The sequence below is a fragment of the Bubalus kerabau genome, chromosome 21 (genome assembly GCF_029407905.1).
Source record: "Bubalus kerabau isolate K-KA32 ecotype Philippines breed swamp buffalo chromosome 21, PCC_UOA_SB_1v2, whole genome shotgun sequence".
Taxonomy (NCBI): Eukaryota; Metazoa; Chordata; class Mammalia; order Artiodactyla; family Bovidae; genus Bubalus; species Bubalus kerabau.
In genome coordinates, this window is record NC_073644.1 from 49,391,140 (window position 1) to 49,406,701 (window position 15,562).

The 15,562-nt window shown below is 46.9% G+C and overlaps 1 protein-coding gene across 2 annotated transcripts in view; it reads right to left on the reverse strand.

The window, feature by feature from the left end:
- Positions 1-15,562, reverse strand: part of LOXHD1 (lipoxygenase homology PLAT domains 1) — a 195,498-nt gene that overhangs the window by 47,429 nt on the left and 132,507 nt on the right. For both annotated transcript variants that reach the window (XM_055559028.1, XM_055559027.1), the window contains exons 29-31: positions 12,731-12,885; positions 9,247-9,456; positions 9,020-9,155 (exon numbers count right to left, since the gene is read on the reverse strand). In XM_055559028.1, coding sequence (XP_055415003.1) covers positions 9,020-9,155; positions 9,247-9,456; positions 12,731-12,885 — 501 coding nt within the window. The remainder of the gene's footprint in view (positions 1-9,019; positions 9,156-9,246; positions 9,457-12,730; positions 12,886-15,562) is intronic.

Genomic DNA, 15,562 nt, shown 5'->3' on the forward strand with positions numbered 1-15,562 from the left:
CAGTGGATACGCCACCTGATGCAAACAGCCGACTCATTGGAAAAGACTCCAATGCCGGTAAAGATTGAAGGCAGAAGGGAAAGAGGGTGATGGAGGATGAGATGGTTGGATGGCATCACCAATTCAATGGACACAAACTTGGGCAAACTCCAGGAGATGGTGAGGGACAGGGAAGCCTGGCGTGCTGCAGTCCATGGTGTCGCAAAGAGTTGGACACGACTTGGTGACTGAACAATAACAACCACAGACCATAATCTATAAAGTGTGCAATAGCATTATATCTAAAAAATGAGCATGCCTTAATTTAAAAATACTTTATTGCCAAAAAATGCTAACTACCATCTGAGGCTTCAGTGAGTCATATTTTTCCCCCCAGTGGATGATCTTGCTTTTGTGTTGATGGCTGCTGACTGACCAGGGTGGCTGTTACTCCAGCCTGGGGTGGCTGTGGCCATTTCTTAAAATAAGACAACAATGAAATTTGCTACATCAACTGACTCTTCCTTTCATGAACAATTTCTCTGTAGTGTACGATGCTCTTTGATAACATTTTACCCACAGTAGAACTTCTTTCAAAATTGGAGTCAACCTTCTCAGACCCTGTCACTGCTTTATCCACTAAGTTTAAATAATATTCTAAATCTTTTGTTGTCATTGCAACAATCTTCACAGTATCTTCACCAGGAGAAGATTCTTTTTCAAAAAACCACTTTCTTTACTCATCCATAAAAGCGACTTCTTGACTGTTAAAGTTTTATCATGAGATGGCAGCAATTCAGTCACATCTTCGGGCTCCACTTCTAAGTCTAGTTCTCTTGCTATTTCCAGCATATCTGCAGTAACTTCCACTACTGAAGTCTTGAACCCCTCAAAGTCATCCATGAGGGCTGGAGTCAACTTCTTTCAGACTCCTCTTAATGCTCATAATTTGAACCTCTTCCCATGAACCACGAACACTTTTAGTGGCATCTAGAATGGTGCATTCTAGAGGTTTCCATTTTACGTTTCCCAGGTTCATTAGAGGAATCACTGTCTATAGAAGCTATAACTTTATGAACTGTATTTGTTAAAGAATAAGACTTGACAGTAAAAATTACTCCCTGATCCATGGGACGCAGAATGAATATTGTATTAGCAGGTATGAAAACATTAATCTCATTGTACATCTCTATCAGATCTCTTGGGTGACCAGGTGCCCTGTGAATTAGTAGTAATATTTTGAAAGGAATCTTTCCCAAGGGGGAAAAGGTGGGATGGGATGAATTGGGAGATTGGGATTGACACATATCCACTATTGATACTATATATAAAGTAGACAACTGATGGGAACATACTGTAGAGACAGGGAACTCTACTTAAAGCACTGTAGTGTCCTAAATGGGAGGGCAGTCCAAAAGAGAGGGGATATATGTATACATTTTGCTATGCAGCAGAAGTTAACACAACATTGTAAGGTAACTATACTGCAATAAAATTTTTAGAAAGCCATGATATCAAATCATGTATATGAGTCAAGTTTTATAAGTAAAATATATCATACAGCAAAAAAGGGGAAGCTTGAAATATTGCAATAATTACCAAAATGTGACACAAAGACAGGAAGTAAGCAAATACTGTTGGAAAAACAGCACTGATGGACTTGCCCCACTCAGGGTTACCACAAACCTTCAATTTGTTAAAAAAAAACAAAAACAAATCTGTGAAGCATTATTAAGTGTATTAGTCTCCCAGATGTGGCTGACTCTTTGCGATCCCATGGACTGTAGCTCACCAGATTCCTCTGTCCATGGAATTCTCCAGGCAAGAATACTGGAGTGGGTTGCCATACCCTTCTTCAAGGGATCTTCCCAACTCAGGGTTTGAACCTGGGAGATAGATTTTCTAACCATATAAGCCACCAGGGAAGCCCAGAAGCACAATAAAGTGAAGTGCAAAGAAAAAAATAAAAAACAAAACGAGGTATGCTTATATACGATCAGCCTCAGGCAATCACTAGGTGACTTCATCGGGCAATTCCTAAGGCTTTTCCAAAGCCTGTTGATTGAAACAAAATTCAGGCTTGCACACAAAAATCTAATAAACCTGCGCATAACTATTACAATTGATTTCAGATGATTTAATCCCCCTGGGTAACTTTTAATTCTATGTTTATTAATTGTTAACAGGGACCATTTCCTTCCAGCAGAAAAAAAGGCCAGGATGCAATAGGAAACTGGGTCTACTCCAGGTTATTTAACCTGCCACACCACCTCTCTTGTACTCTAGATGAGTCACCTAAAAGAAAGATGGCCAGAATTTTCACTCTTCATCTCCAGTAACTGAAGGCCCCTAAACAAAACTTAAACCCTTTAGTTTCTGCCGTTAGTGCAAAGAGCCAAGACACTGGAAAAGAAATTGCTACAAATTTTAAGTGCTTTAGACACTGTCAGCCCTCCAAATAACCTCTCCAAGTGACAGTCACTCAACCATGTCTGACTCTTTTCAACCCTATGGACTGTAGCCCTCCAGACTCCTCTGACCATGGAATTCTCCAGGCAAGAATACTTGAGTGGGTTGCCATTTCATTCTCCACGGGATCTTCTCAACCCAGGATTGAACCCAGGTCTCCTGCATTGCAGGCAGAGTCTTTACCACCTGAGCCACCAGGGAAGCCCAAATAGCCTCTCCAGTGTCCTCCCAATTCTCTAGGGCAGGGCTCACAGAAAATACAGGGGCTCTTCCCAATCCTCCCTCTTAATGGGCTTGGAGAAACATTCCCCCAGATTGGAATGAATCTCTCCCAGTCCTAACTGTCACCAGAGCCACACTCCCAAAGCTCAACCCCACTACTAAAACAGCCCCTGCCCCACGGTACTAATCAGTTCAGATAGTGGAGATCGCTAATGAACCTCGAGAGGTTCCTGTCTCTGAACCTATTTCCTTTTGTTTAGGCCCTTTGAGAGATACATGTCTTTTTCTTCTTAGTTCCTTTGTCCCTATCCATTGATTAGGCCAAGACTTCTTACAGAAGTATCATGTTGGAATTTCTTTCTCCCCCAAAGGAGAAATAATTCTAGGACTTGACAGTAGTCATCAAAGCAGCCCACCAGATGAGTTACATGACTTCTTTTATTTTCTCTGTGTCTGACAGTTCTAGAGATGGTTCTGGAAACACTGATCCTTTGTCCCAATTGAATCAGCTACCACCCTCCTTAAAGGCAAAATCCTTAACCGATACTGGCAAAATTCACAGTGCACCTCCAACCAAGATTCAAACAGATTCTCAAAATCTCTTCTCAGAATTAATCAATGTCCTACAAATGAAGAACCCGTCCAGGCACAAAGTCAATAACACAAGATTACAAGGCTCAAGGCTTCATTATCTCTTGTACTGGTTCCTGTAACTCTCCCATTTTGCCATGAGACAATGTAAGAGCCAAAGGTATAGAGGTTTCTCCTAAACCTCAAACAATAAAAACAACATTATCCCTCAACACCCCATTGTTCCTAACCCTCAAATGTTACTACTGTCCATCCCCACTGGAGCAAATTCTTTACTGTAGCTTATCTACGTAGTGCATCACTACGAACAAAGCTAGTGGAGGTGATAGAATTCCAGTCGAGCTATTCCAAATCCAGGAAGATGATGCTGTGAAAGTGTTGCACTCAATATGCCAGCAAATTTGGAAAACTCAGCAGTGGCCATAGGACTGGAAAAGGTCCGTTTTCATTCCAATCCCAAAGAAAGGCAATGCCAAAGAATGCTCAAACTACCACACAATTGCACTCATCTCACACGCTAGTAAAGTAATGCTCAAAATTCTCCAAGCCAGGCTTCAGCAATATGTGAACCGTGAACTTCCTGATGTTCAAGCTGGTTTTAGAAAAGGCAGAGGAACAAGAGATCAAATTGCCAACATCCTCTGGATCATGGAAAAAGCAAGAGAGTTCCAGAAAAACATCTATTTCTGCTTTATTGACTATGCCAAAGCTTTTGACTGTGTGGATCACAATAAACTGTGGACAATTCTGAAAGAGATGGGAATACCAGACCACCTGATCTGCCTCTTGAGAAATTTGTATGCAGGTCAGGAAGCAACAGTTAGAACTAGACATGGAACAACAGACTGGTTCCAAATAGGAAAAGGAGTTCGTCAAGGCTGTATATTGTCACCCTGCTTATTTAACTTCTATGCAGAGTACATCATGAGAAACGCTGGACTGGAAGAAGCACAAGCTGGAATCAAGATTGCCGGGAGAAATATCAATAACCTCAGATATGCAGATGACACCACCCTTATGGCAGAAAGTGAAGAGGAACTAAAAAGCCTCTTGATGAAAGTGAAAGTGGAGAGTGAAAAAATTGGCTTAAGGCTCAACATTCAGAAAACGAAGATCATGGCATCCGGTCCCATCACTTCATGGGAAATAGATGGGGAAACAGTGGAAACAGTGTCAGACTTTATTTTTGGGGGCTCCAAAATCACTGCAGATGGTGACTGCAGCCATGAAATTAAAAGACGCTTACTCCTTGGAAGGAAAGTTATGACCAACCTAGATAGCATAATCAAAAGCAGAGACATTACTTTGTCAACAAAGGTCCGTCTAGCCAAGGCTATGGTTTTTCCTGTGGTCATGTATAGATGTGAGAGTTGGACTGTGAAGAAGGCTGCGTGCTGAAGAATTGATGATTTTGAACTGTGGTGTTGGAAAAGACTCTTGAGAGTCCCTTGGACTGCAAGGAGATCCAACCAGTCCATTCTGAAGGAGATCAGCCCTGGGATTTCTTTGGAAGGAATGATGCTAAAGCTGAAACTCCAGTACTTTGGCCACCTCATGCGAAGAGCTGACTCATTGGAAAAGACTCTGATGCTGGGAGGGATTGGGGGCAGGAGAAGGGGATGACAGAGGATGAGATGGCTGGATGGCGTCACTGACTCGATGGACTTGAGTTTGGGTGAACTCCGGGAGTTGGTGATGGACAGGGAGGCCTGGTGTGCTGCGATTCATGGGGTCACAAAGAGTCGGACACGACTGAGCGACTGATCTGATCTGATCTGAGAAGAAGCTAGTCAGTACCTTTATGCATTAACTCTGGAAGAAAAAAAAAATTCACCTGGACAGTAACGCTTCAGGGTTTTACTAAGAGTCCTTCCTATTTCTTACAAATCCTGAAGCCTGATCTGGATGATAAAAATTCCCCTAGGGATCTACTTTGGCGCGCTATGTGGAGGATTTGTTTCTTTACTCTCCTTCTCAAGCTTCCTTTTAAAAAGACAGTATCCACTCGCTAAAGCTTTTAACCTTGAAGGGACATAAGATTGCCAAAGAAAAGTTGCAGTTTGCCTCAGTCCCTAGTTTCCACAGGTAAGGCATCTAATATCAGAACAAGAGTTATACCTAGTTCCAGACAGACCTCACTGTGTCCTAAATTTCCCCAAACCCCAAATTAAGTGCTGACTGCTAGGTTTTCTAGAGCTACTTTGTTATTGCGAAAATTGAATTCCAAATTTTTCTCTTATGGTCAAACCTGTGTTTGTTTTACTAAACAATAATAACACTGACCTAATATCATGGGATGGAGAAGGAAATGGCAACCCATTCCAGTGTTCTTGCCTGGAGAATCCCAAGGATGGAGGAGCCTGGTGGGCTTCTGTCTATGGGGTCGCATAGAGTCGGACACGACTGAAGCGACTTAGCAGCAGCAGCAATATTATGGGAAGAAGCAGATGACATAGCTTCTAAGGCCTTAAAGGAGAGTTTGATGAATCCACCTGCCCTCGGGCATCTCAAAGATCATATTTTCTTTTCCCTTTTGGCATATGAAAAGGAAGAGGTATGTGTATGCCTTGGGGTACATGCCCTAAAACACAGGGAGAACCATTGGCCCACAGGGTATGACAGCCAGCAACTGCAGCCTGTGCCAATGGGATACCCTCTTTGCCATTGAAGCTACTGCCCTTTTGGGTCAGTTCAGTTCAGTCAGTTCAGTCGCTCAGTCGTGTCCGACTCTTTGGGTAAGGGCTACCAAAAAAATCCTTATGAGATCTTGAACCATTTTTGTGCCTTCTGCAGTAGAAGCCCTCCTGAATTCTCATCACACTCAACATTTCTCAGTCAGCTGTCTCACTTCCCGTGAAGTCCTTTTGTTAACTGCTCCTTACATAACTCTTTTACATTGTAATATCCTTAGCCAGGCTACTCTTCTCCTCTCCGTGATGAAGTCCCTCTCTACTGATTAACGCTGACGGGTCACCTCTTGACTCTCCTCATGCTCTTCAGCAAACTCCTTCGGATAACGTTGACTTCTCATGGTTCACTGATGGGTCCTATGCAAAAGGTGACAATGAGAAATATTTTGCTGGGTGTGCTACTGCAACTCCTTTGATGATGTTACTTTAGCCCTATGGTACACATGGTTACTCATGAGTGATCTCAAGAGGTTTCCAGTCCTACACAGACTCATACTTCAGCCAAAGACAAAACTGCCAGTATTTAAACTGATGGTAGATATGCTTTTGGAATAGCTCATGATTCTGGAATGTTGTGGCAAAAGCACGGCTCCTTTACTTCCAGTGGAAATAAAATTTAAGTGGCCCCTATGTTCAGGAATTATTGGATGCAATGTTTTCACTTGCAGTTTTAGCTATTAATAAGTTTAGAAGGCATTCTAAACTTAACTCACTGGAAGCTAAGGGAAATCACCTTGCTGGCATTTCTGCAAGGAATACTGACCTTAAAGGAACTGATAGCAGTCAAACTTCTGTAACAGTTCAAAGGGATATTTCCCCCAAATGATAACTTAGCAAAACTAGCTAGAAAAGCCCAACAATTAGCCTCAGAAAAAAGAAAAACAAGATTGGAAATTCAACAGTTCTTGGTTTGATAAAAAAGAGAAAGCTATTTGGTTTGGTCCAAACAACAACCCAGTCTTACCAGAGAGTAAAATCCCCACTCCTCACCACTGTACCGGCATCAGACCATTGTTCTACTGGAGAAATGATAGCATCCATGAATCAATACTAGTGAGGAAACATTAACAAGGCCACAAAAGCGCTTACCTCACTCTTCCACTTCTCTGAAACACAACTCAGGAAAATCTGCTTGCATTGCTTCTGGACATTGTAAACTTACTAATGGACCATTTGAGGTCTGGCAAATGGGTTTAATACAACTTCCTACGTCTCATGGAGATAAATATCTTTCAGTCATGGTCTGTATGTTTTCACACTGAATGGAAGCCTTCCCTAGAGACAGACTACTGCCTCTTCTGTGGACAAAGCCCTTTTGGAGAAGATTATACCTACTTGAGAAACTACTCTCAAACTTCATAGTGATTGAAGAACTAATTTCGCTAGTCAGGTACTTTGATGTGTGTGCATGCTAAGTCGCTCAGCTGTTTTCAACTCTTTGCAACCCCATGGACTGTGGCCCACCAGGTTCCTCTGCCCATGGAATTCTCCAGGCAAGAATACTGGAGTGGGTAGTCATTCCCTTCTCCAGGGGATATTCCCAACCCAGGAATCGAACCCAGGTCTCCTGCATTGCAGGCAGCTTCCTTTACCATTTGAGCCACCAGGGAAGCCCAGGTACTTTGACAAAGTCTGCACTATTTGGCTGGTATTAATATACTTTAATTGTGCTAACCACTCTCAATCCTCTGGTTTAGTCAAATGCACTAACAGCATTATTAAGATTCAATGGCAATTTCTGTAGAAACCCTCCAAATACATTAGCAAAAAGCACTGCCACTGATTCTTCTAAATCTTAGACCCACTCCTTTCGGAACTCACCAACACACACCCTTTAAGATGGTCACAGTACACCCAATGTACTTGGCTTCTGCTTTTTCTGATCCACAACTGATAAAAAGAGAGATACTCTAATACAATTTCTATTGAAAATAATCATGTTATTTGTAGAGCAATCTTTTCATGGTATGCTCTTTGGAGACAAAGATCTTAAGCATTATGCCTTGCGACCTGGATATTTTGTTTATTGGAAAAGACTATCTTCAATCTTGCTGGAAAAGCTTCTGGGAAGCACTGCTAGCCAACACTTGTGCTACTGAACTCCAAGGAATAGACTCTTGGATTCATATGACAAAGAAGGCAATTAAATCCTGATCGGACATGTACATCATCCAGTCACATGACAGTAAATATTTCCTGGAACTGAAGCATACAACAACTGATGAAACAGCTTTCCCAAGATATCCAGATCAGGTCTGTCAGAAGTGTGTTTCCAAACCCCTGATGGAGATATAAAGCTTCAGGTAAACTCCAGAGTCTATTATTTTTGTAACATGGACTTTGGATTTAAAAAATGCCTGAGATTTCTCCCTCCTTCCTTGTTACTCAAATGTGATCTTATTAGGTTTCCAATCTGTACACTTTCTCTCCAACATGGGACACTATACCCAGGAAACGTCCTTCCTGACACTGAGGGACAAAAACCTGCTGAGAAGTGAAAACCTGACTCATCAGTGATGCTTTCATAAAAAGAACTCAGTCAAGAGGAGAAAAAAAAAAAAAAAAAAAAAACAGACAAAAAACTACAAACTGTAATTAAATAGTCAGGAAACCAGAAGGGGGAGCTCTCATGTCCTGTGACAACAGACAGAGCCCAGGAAAGACTCCTCTTCTATCCTGGCAACAACTCAGCCAATGAAAAGCTGTGGACTCTTGGTTTACTCCAGCCTTCCCAACTTCCTTTTCTTGTCTATGAAAGAGTTCTCCTTTCCTTGCTCTGTGGGGACTTGCATGTAGCTTGACCTGGCTGTAGACTCCAAATTGCAACTCTCTGCTGATCCCAAATAAGCTCATTTTCACTAGAGAAATAACTTGCAGTCTATTTGTTTGTTTGTTTTGGTCAATGTATCTCAGTTCACAGAGCTGTTGTGGGGATGGAAATAGCATGTGAGGAACCTGTGTGTAAACTACAAAATGTTACATGTAAGTGAAATGATGGTAAGGTTAATACACGGCCTGTCCAGGAATAGTTTAAACACATTTCCATGTGAGCTCTCTGCTTGGCTTACCTGGGCCCTCCTGAACATAGTCAGCCATGGGCCCCGTCACTGTGGCGATGTCCATGTCGGCCATCTTGGAGCTCAGGGTGATCTCCCAGAAGTCAGCGGGGCTGCTGCAGTTGCTGCTCCGGTCCCCGCTATACTCCTGTCAGGAGGAGCACAACCCAGGCCCCTTACGCCTCTGGCACCTTGTTTTCCGCAGAATCACCCAGGTGCCCCAGCTGCCTTTCACGCACCTTCTCATAAAAGAGCCTCTCCAGCCGCCCGTCCTCCTTCTTCAGGGACAGCCAGCGTCCGCACAGGAACAGGAACTCATCCTCGTTGGTGTCGTTCCAGATCTCCACCTTCTCCACGTACCAGTCTGCGCACCACTTGGTGTTGTCATGGCGGAGCTTGATCTTGTAGATGACGCCCAGGTCCGCAGCCTCGATGATGAAGGTGTCGGCCTGGGAGTCCAGATTCGTGGATTTGGGTGGGGGCCCCTCCCTGCCTCCAATTGCTCCAACCCCATCCATCTAGTACCTTTCATCCCCCTTAATTGCTGGGCTGAACAGACCTTCCAAGCTGGACCCCTCCAGGCCCAAATCCCCAACACAGAGAGTTTGATATTCCAAGGCCTTGCTTCCACAATTGCTCTGTTTTACAGTCTAGCTCCTCTTGGCATAAGAGGACATCCTGGACATGCTGAGTTATGTGGAGTATTGATTGAGGTCAGCTAGGAGGCTGGATGGTAAGAGCTATGGAAGAGGTGGTATCTTTCTGAATAAGGTGAGGGGCCTTGAAATTCTCAGGGGGAAGCCAGCAGTTGGAGGAGCCAGTCCGGGCTGCAGGAGAGCAGAGAGGGGAGAGGCTACGGTGCAGGCCAGGCTGGGGAGCATAAGGCACGACACCTGGACTGTGAGTTTATGAGGGATTTTGTGGGGATGTGACCTAGGCCCTCCTCTATGTCCCTGATTATACCTTTCATGATGTGACATTGTATTCTGGAGCACTTGCATTCCTTTAGGATTGCTCAGTGAGATATGGAGTTCTAGGTTTGGGGTAAACTGGGATCAAAACAGCTGGCAGGAGCTTAGGGAAGGAGAGGTGGGAGAGGTGACCCCGAGTGACACCCACTTTCCTTCCAAAAAATATGCTAAGTCACTGTACTGAGAGCTGGGAACCCAGGGATAATAGGATGCCCTGTGCCCCTCCTCAGGACAGCCCAGGTGGTGGTAGTAGCCACCTGTGTGAGGACTAGTGCCAGGGCTGGCAAGACTTGCCTGGCGGTGGCATTAAGCTGAAGCTGGGCCTTCCAAGCAGCCAGGGCAGGTCAGACTGCAGGCTGAGGTAAGTGCAGGTGAATGGTGTGATCCTGACGGCAGGTGTGGACCTGTGCAGGCCTTAGAGTGCTGACAAGCGGCTGAGCCCACACCCTATGACATGGCAAGTCCACTTTGCATCTGTCCTGGGGGGACACCTTCATATGTACACAAGGATGCTTACTGCAGGATAATTGTTTACAGTGGAAAGTTAGGACCCACCCAGGTGTCCAGTTTTGGGGCAACAGTAAATAACAATGGCAGTGTTATACATGGAATGTTATGTGTGCAGTGGTTACAAAGAACAAGCCAACAACATCCATGTCTGACTATCTTGACAGAAAAATTTCAAAGGTACCCCATTGCCTGCAAAAAACACCCATATAGGATACCTTTTATATAAAAGTTAAAGCCGCAGAGCAGCATTATATATTTCCTCTGGGCATATGTGCACGGATGCAGAGAAAAGCCTTGGAAAGACCTGGACACAGGAGAGAGTGTGGACCATTCTGGAAACTGGGGCCCAAGGGAACTTCTACACAAGCTAGTGAGGCAGGCAGTGAAGATCTGGGAATCCCATGAAAGACTCAGGCCAGATCTGGGGTCAGTGGGGAGCCTTGATGAGTCCAAGTGAGAGAGTGACTCTGCCATCTTTGGATGGATTAACTGGGGAAGCCTGGAGGGTAGATTGGATTTCAGAGGTCTGGTGCAGGGTTCCCTAAGCAAGGTATGATAAGGAAGGCATGACAAAGCTGACCGGGGTGATCTGAGGGTCATTTAGAGAGAAACTCTCCAAGACCAGGTGACTGACTGGATATGGGAGGGAGGGAGTTCTGACAGAGAGAGGGGTGCCAAGGTGACTCCTAGATCTGGAGCACAGGATTAGAGAAGCAGAAGCTTTCACAATACTCAGCAGTGAACAAAGTCCGAAATCATCAGTGACTGAGCCAAAGGAGCTCCAGCTTCCCCACCAGGATGTCAACACGGGAGGGAAGGAGGAGAAGGAGGGGCAGAATGGGGTAAAGACTTCTCTTGTGATGTCATAATTGCTAAGAGAGAAAAAATCTGAACCTGAACACCGAGGAGAATGGATTGCATCACCTTCACTTATACTTTCACTCATTTATTCATTCAACAGATAGTTTTTGGTGGGAAATGAAGTCCAGAGCCCCTTCCTTCTTCCTCAGGTGGTGCCTACCCCGGGGGACTCCCTTTCCCCTCCCCACCTTCTCTGGGAGCCCCGGGGCCCGACTTCCCTGGGATCTGGAGCCCAGGCTAGGGCTTCTTATAGGCGGCCTGGCTGCTGGAGTCACCAGCTGGCTGCAGACCCACTTAGATGACACCCGCTGTCCTTGGCCCGGAGTTACTTTCCTGTTCACCAAGTAGCAAACATTTCAGCACTAAAGGTCATGCCTGGCTGAGGCTTGGCCTTAAGGAGACCCCAGTGAACACAAGCTGGTTGATGTGGGAATCTATCTCCCCAGACACGCGGCTACGAGGAGGACCACAGACGGGGTTAGGAGCCAGCCGCCTGGCTCTCCTCTCCAGGCTGTAGCCTGGCCTGTGGGGCTTCTGGCAGAGTTAGGTGAATGGAGAGGAGGAAGGGAGCCTGAAAGTGAAGAAGGGTGAAGGTGGCAGAGAGAGGGGTGCTCCGGCAGGGAGAGGGGCCAGGCTGGTGGGAAGCAAGTGGGGACGGAAATCTTCCTTTGGTAAAACCACCTTTAGGTCAGAGCTGGTAGGGCCTCGGATCCCACTATCCAATTGGATGGTCTTCATGCTTTTTTTGTAGCCACAGAGCCCCTTGATTAATAGAAGGCTTGCTTGCCACCCCAACAGATAGGCCAGCTCAGAGTGGTCCCATGTGGGAGGAGGCGGGTGCCCATCTGCACCCCCACTCTTCCGTGGCTCCCTCGGGCCTCCATGCTGTCTAGAGTTCTGCACAACACAGCTGAGCTGATTCACATCGGGCTCCTTCTTTCACAGATGAGGACGCTGAGTCCAGAGATGCTCAGTCACGGACGGAGTGGATGGCAGACCCAGCCCTCCAGACTTCTATCTCGTTCAAGCCTCTGTCGAGGCAGCTCTCCCACTCTGCGGTGCTCACCTCCACACTCATGACCCACGTGCAGTGAGCTACATTCTCTGAAAAGGACCCAGCTCCGTATAGCCAGCAACCTGGGGCTCACACGGCCTCTTGCCTGCTCAAGTCCCACCCCCACTCCACATATAGGACCCAGGGCTCAGGCATAGGCTGAGAAAGGGGGACCAGATGCCCTTGGGGGATGCATGGGGCAGATGCCACCCCAAGGGTCAATGACATCCCACAAAGGTCCCAGACAGCCTAAGGGACCAAGAGGAGCTGGCCCCTGGAACAGAGGGCCAGAGGAGAGGGGTGGGGTAACATGGGGGCCCCGCTTACCTTTCCTCTCTCGAACTTGTTGGTGCGGTTCTCTGACTTGCCCAGGTACCGCTCCCCGGTGTCCCCGAGGTCCCCATAGATGGTGATGTAGACCTTGGCGTCTGTCCCCGCCCCGGGAACATTTCCTGTGAAGATCTGCACCGAGTACAGCACAACTGGGCGGGCAGTCGGACAGACACACAGACAAAGGGAAGAAAGGGATGGCGTTGTTTAGCTTGGGGGAACTGGATTTGTAGGCGGAGTTCAGCTTGTGGCCCAGGCCTGCAGGAGAACGCAGTGTCCTTTTCGTCTGCTCCATTATGCATGCTCTGCTACAAGTCCGGCCAGATTCAGCAGTGGGAAGTTTGCTCTAAGAGACCCAAGGGATGGAGACTTTTCCAGCATCCCTCAAAACATATACCCCACCCCCACCCCGGGAAACTGCCTGCCACGCGTGCACACCGTGGTCACTACATGCACCCGCCGTGACACACGGATCTGCCTTCCCGCCGGAGGGCGACCAGTATCGATGCCAAATCCTTCTAAACAGTTCATAGGAAAAATTAAGTATTTCTAAAAGAATAGGTTCCCCTCAGTGTCTCTTCCCTTATGTGCATTTCCTCTTCAAGCACCCTGCCCCAGTGCTCCAGGGAACCACCCGCCGCCAAAGCCACAATCTCTGTCACCTACTCTTTTGTCTCCCATGGCCTTTGGAAAGGGCTCAAAGAATACTTGGTGTGACAATTATTACAGATTATTAAGGAAAATAAAACCAAACACTGTCTTGTTTTTGTTTTGCTGCTAAGCATTCATCAGGGAAGCATAAAGTAGTCACTCACTCAACCCCCCACCCTGGGTGGGGGAAGACGCATCTGTTTGTATGACGGCTAAGCATTCTGTGTCCCCTCTCCACAGTCCTTTGTGCCAGGAGCTTTGGAGTTTCAGGCCAAGGAAGAGGGGACTTAGCTGGATTATCCCCAAGGGGAAGGATGGAAGTTGTGGCTTTGAGGTGAAGGTGAAAACGACCCAACTGGGAAGAAGTTTCATTTCCCCAGCCTGGGAGCAGGTGTGGGTTCGAGAGTGCCTATGGTGGTAGGAACTCCCCAACTGCCCACAGGGACCCAGGAAGGAGACAGCTGCCAAGCCTGTCTGAAGCCTTGAAGCAAGGAGGCCTCCAGGGTCTTTTGACAAAGCCAGGCTCCTTGGAGAAGCCTTTCTGGCCACCCAGAGAAATGAAACCTGTGTGCTGGCTGACAGCCAGCAGCCACAGTCTCACCAAGCAGAAGGCCACAAGTAAAGGTTGTCCCCAACCTGGACTGAAGGCCGGGTTCCTGCTGTAAGCCTCAGGATTTTTATAAGACCCTAGGAAAGGGGACACCCCTTCCCTGCAGTGACTGAGATGGACACTCTTACTAGCCCATGCAAGTGGGCTCAGAACCACATGGAACTAAATGCAGGCGAGTGAGGTGATGTGAGCTGCTCTGCCTGTGGGTATGGAACATGCTCACACCCACAACATGGTTCCTATTATTATCCTCATTTTCCCTTGGATCCATAGCATTATTCTTCCCTGCTCCCCTTCTGCCTCTTTCTGCTCCTTGAGCAGCTTTATAGGTTCCTAAACATCTGCCTTGCCCCAGATGCCCATGTCTTCCAGTTCTGTCTGCTTCCCGTAGCTCTCACCCTGCACTCTCCAGGTGTCGACTTCTGTGAGTTCCCCAGGCTGTATCTCCAGCCCAGGTCCCTTCTGAGCTCTGAACCCACATCCCTGTGTCCACCTGGACTGGACCACAGGCCACAAGCTCACATCCAGTCCTGAGCTCCGCCCCCTTTCGCATCCTCCCATCTCCATCACCCCACCCAGCAGTCTGCTGGCCATCCCTCCTTGGTGCACCAGGAGACCTGCTCCTAGAGGCCTGTCCCCTTTGAGAGTAGGATCCAGCACTGGGCGCACCTGAACCCTGGCCCCCCGGCCCCCAACTTGCTCAGTTTGGTGCAGAATCCAGCCAGCATTTCACACACACATTAATAACATCTTTTGTCTAAAGGAGTCAACGTGACCCACACCTGGCTGGCTGATATGACAAGAGGTAACACTAGGAATCTTGCCGGAGTTTGGACACAGCAGTCGACTATCCCCACCCTCCTCACTTGTTCTCCCCATCCATTCCCTGGCTGTTCATTCAGACCTGCTCCACACTTGGGTGGGACCTTTTCAAAGGAGACCCTTGTCCCAGAGTGGGGTATGGTGTCCCCAGGGCTGTGATTTAAATGGCCTTCCTGCCCTTCACTGCTCTCTCCAGTCCTTTTGGGAATCAGCAAAACCGACTCAGCTTTTGGGTGCTGAGCAGCACGGTGGTCAGTCGTGCAGTCAAATCCGGCTATTTCCGGATCCTCCTCCCTCCCCATCCCACCAAGGCCACCCCGCTCTCCGTGAAAAGATGTTTCCCTAGAAACACCACCCAGCGCAGAGGGGTTCGTAGCATTTTGTTAACACAGAACAGCCAAGGGTGCCGTGAGGACAGCTTTCCAGCGCATCCTCTGGGATCCAAGTAGAAAAGGAAATGATCCCCCAGATTCAAAGTAAAACACATTCAGAGAAAAGGATGTGGGTAGGGAAAGGCATGTCATCGAGGTAACACTTGTTTTTATCTCTAAGCAAGTGGCAACTCAGATGAAAAGAAATATCACAGCTACAGCAGAGGCTTAGTTTAGGTTGAGGTCTGAGCCTGGAGCAATACCACCCAGTAAGGGAAGGGAGAAGGGCATTCAGAGACTAGCCAGAGAGGTAAGAAGGTGTATGGAGAGAGTAACATGGAAACTTACATTAGCATATGTAAAATAGATAGCCAA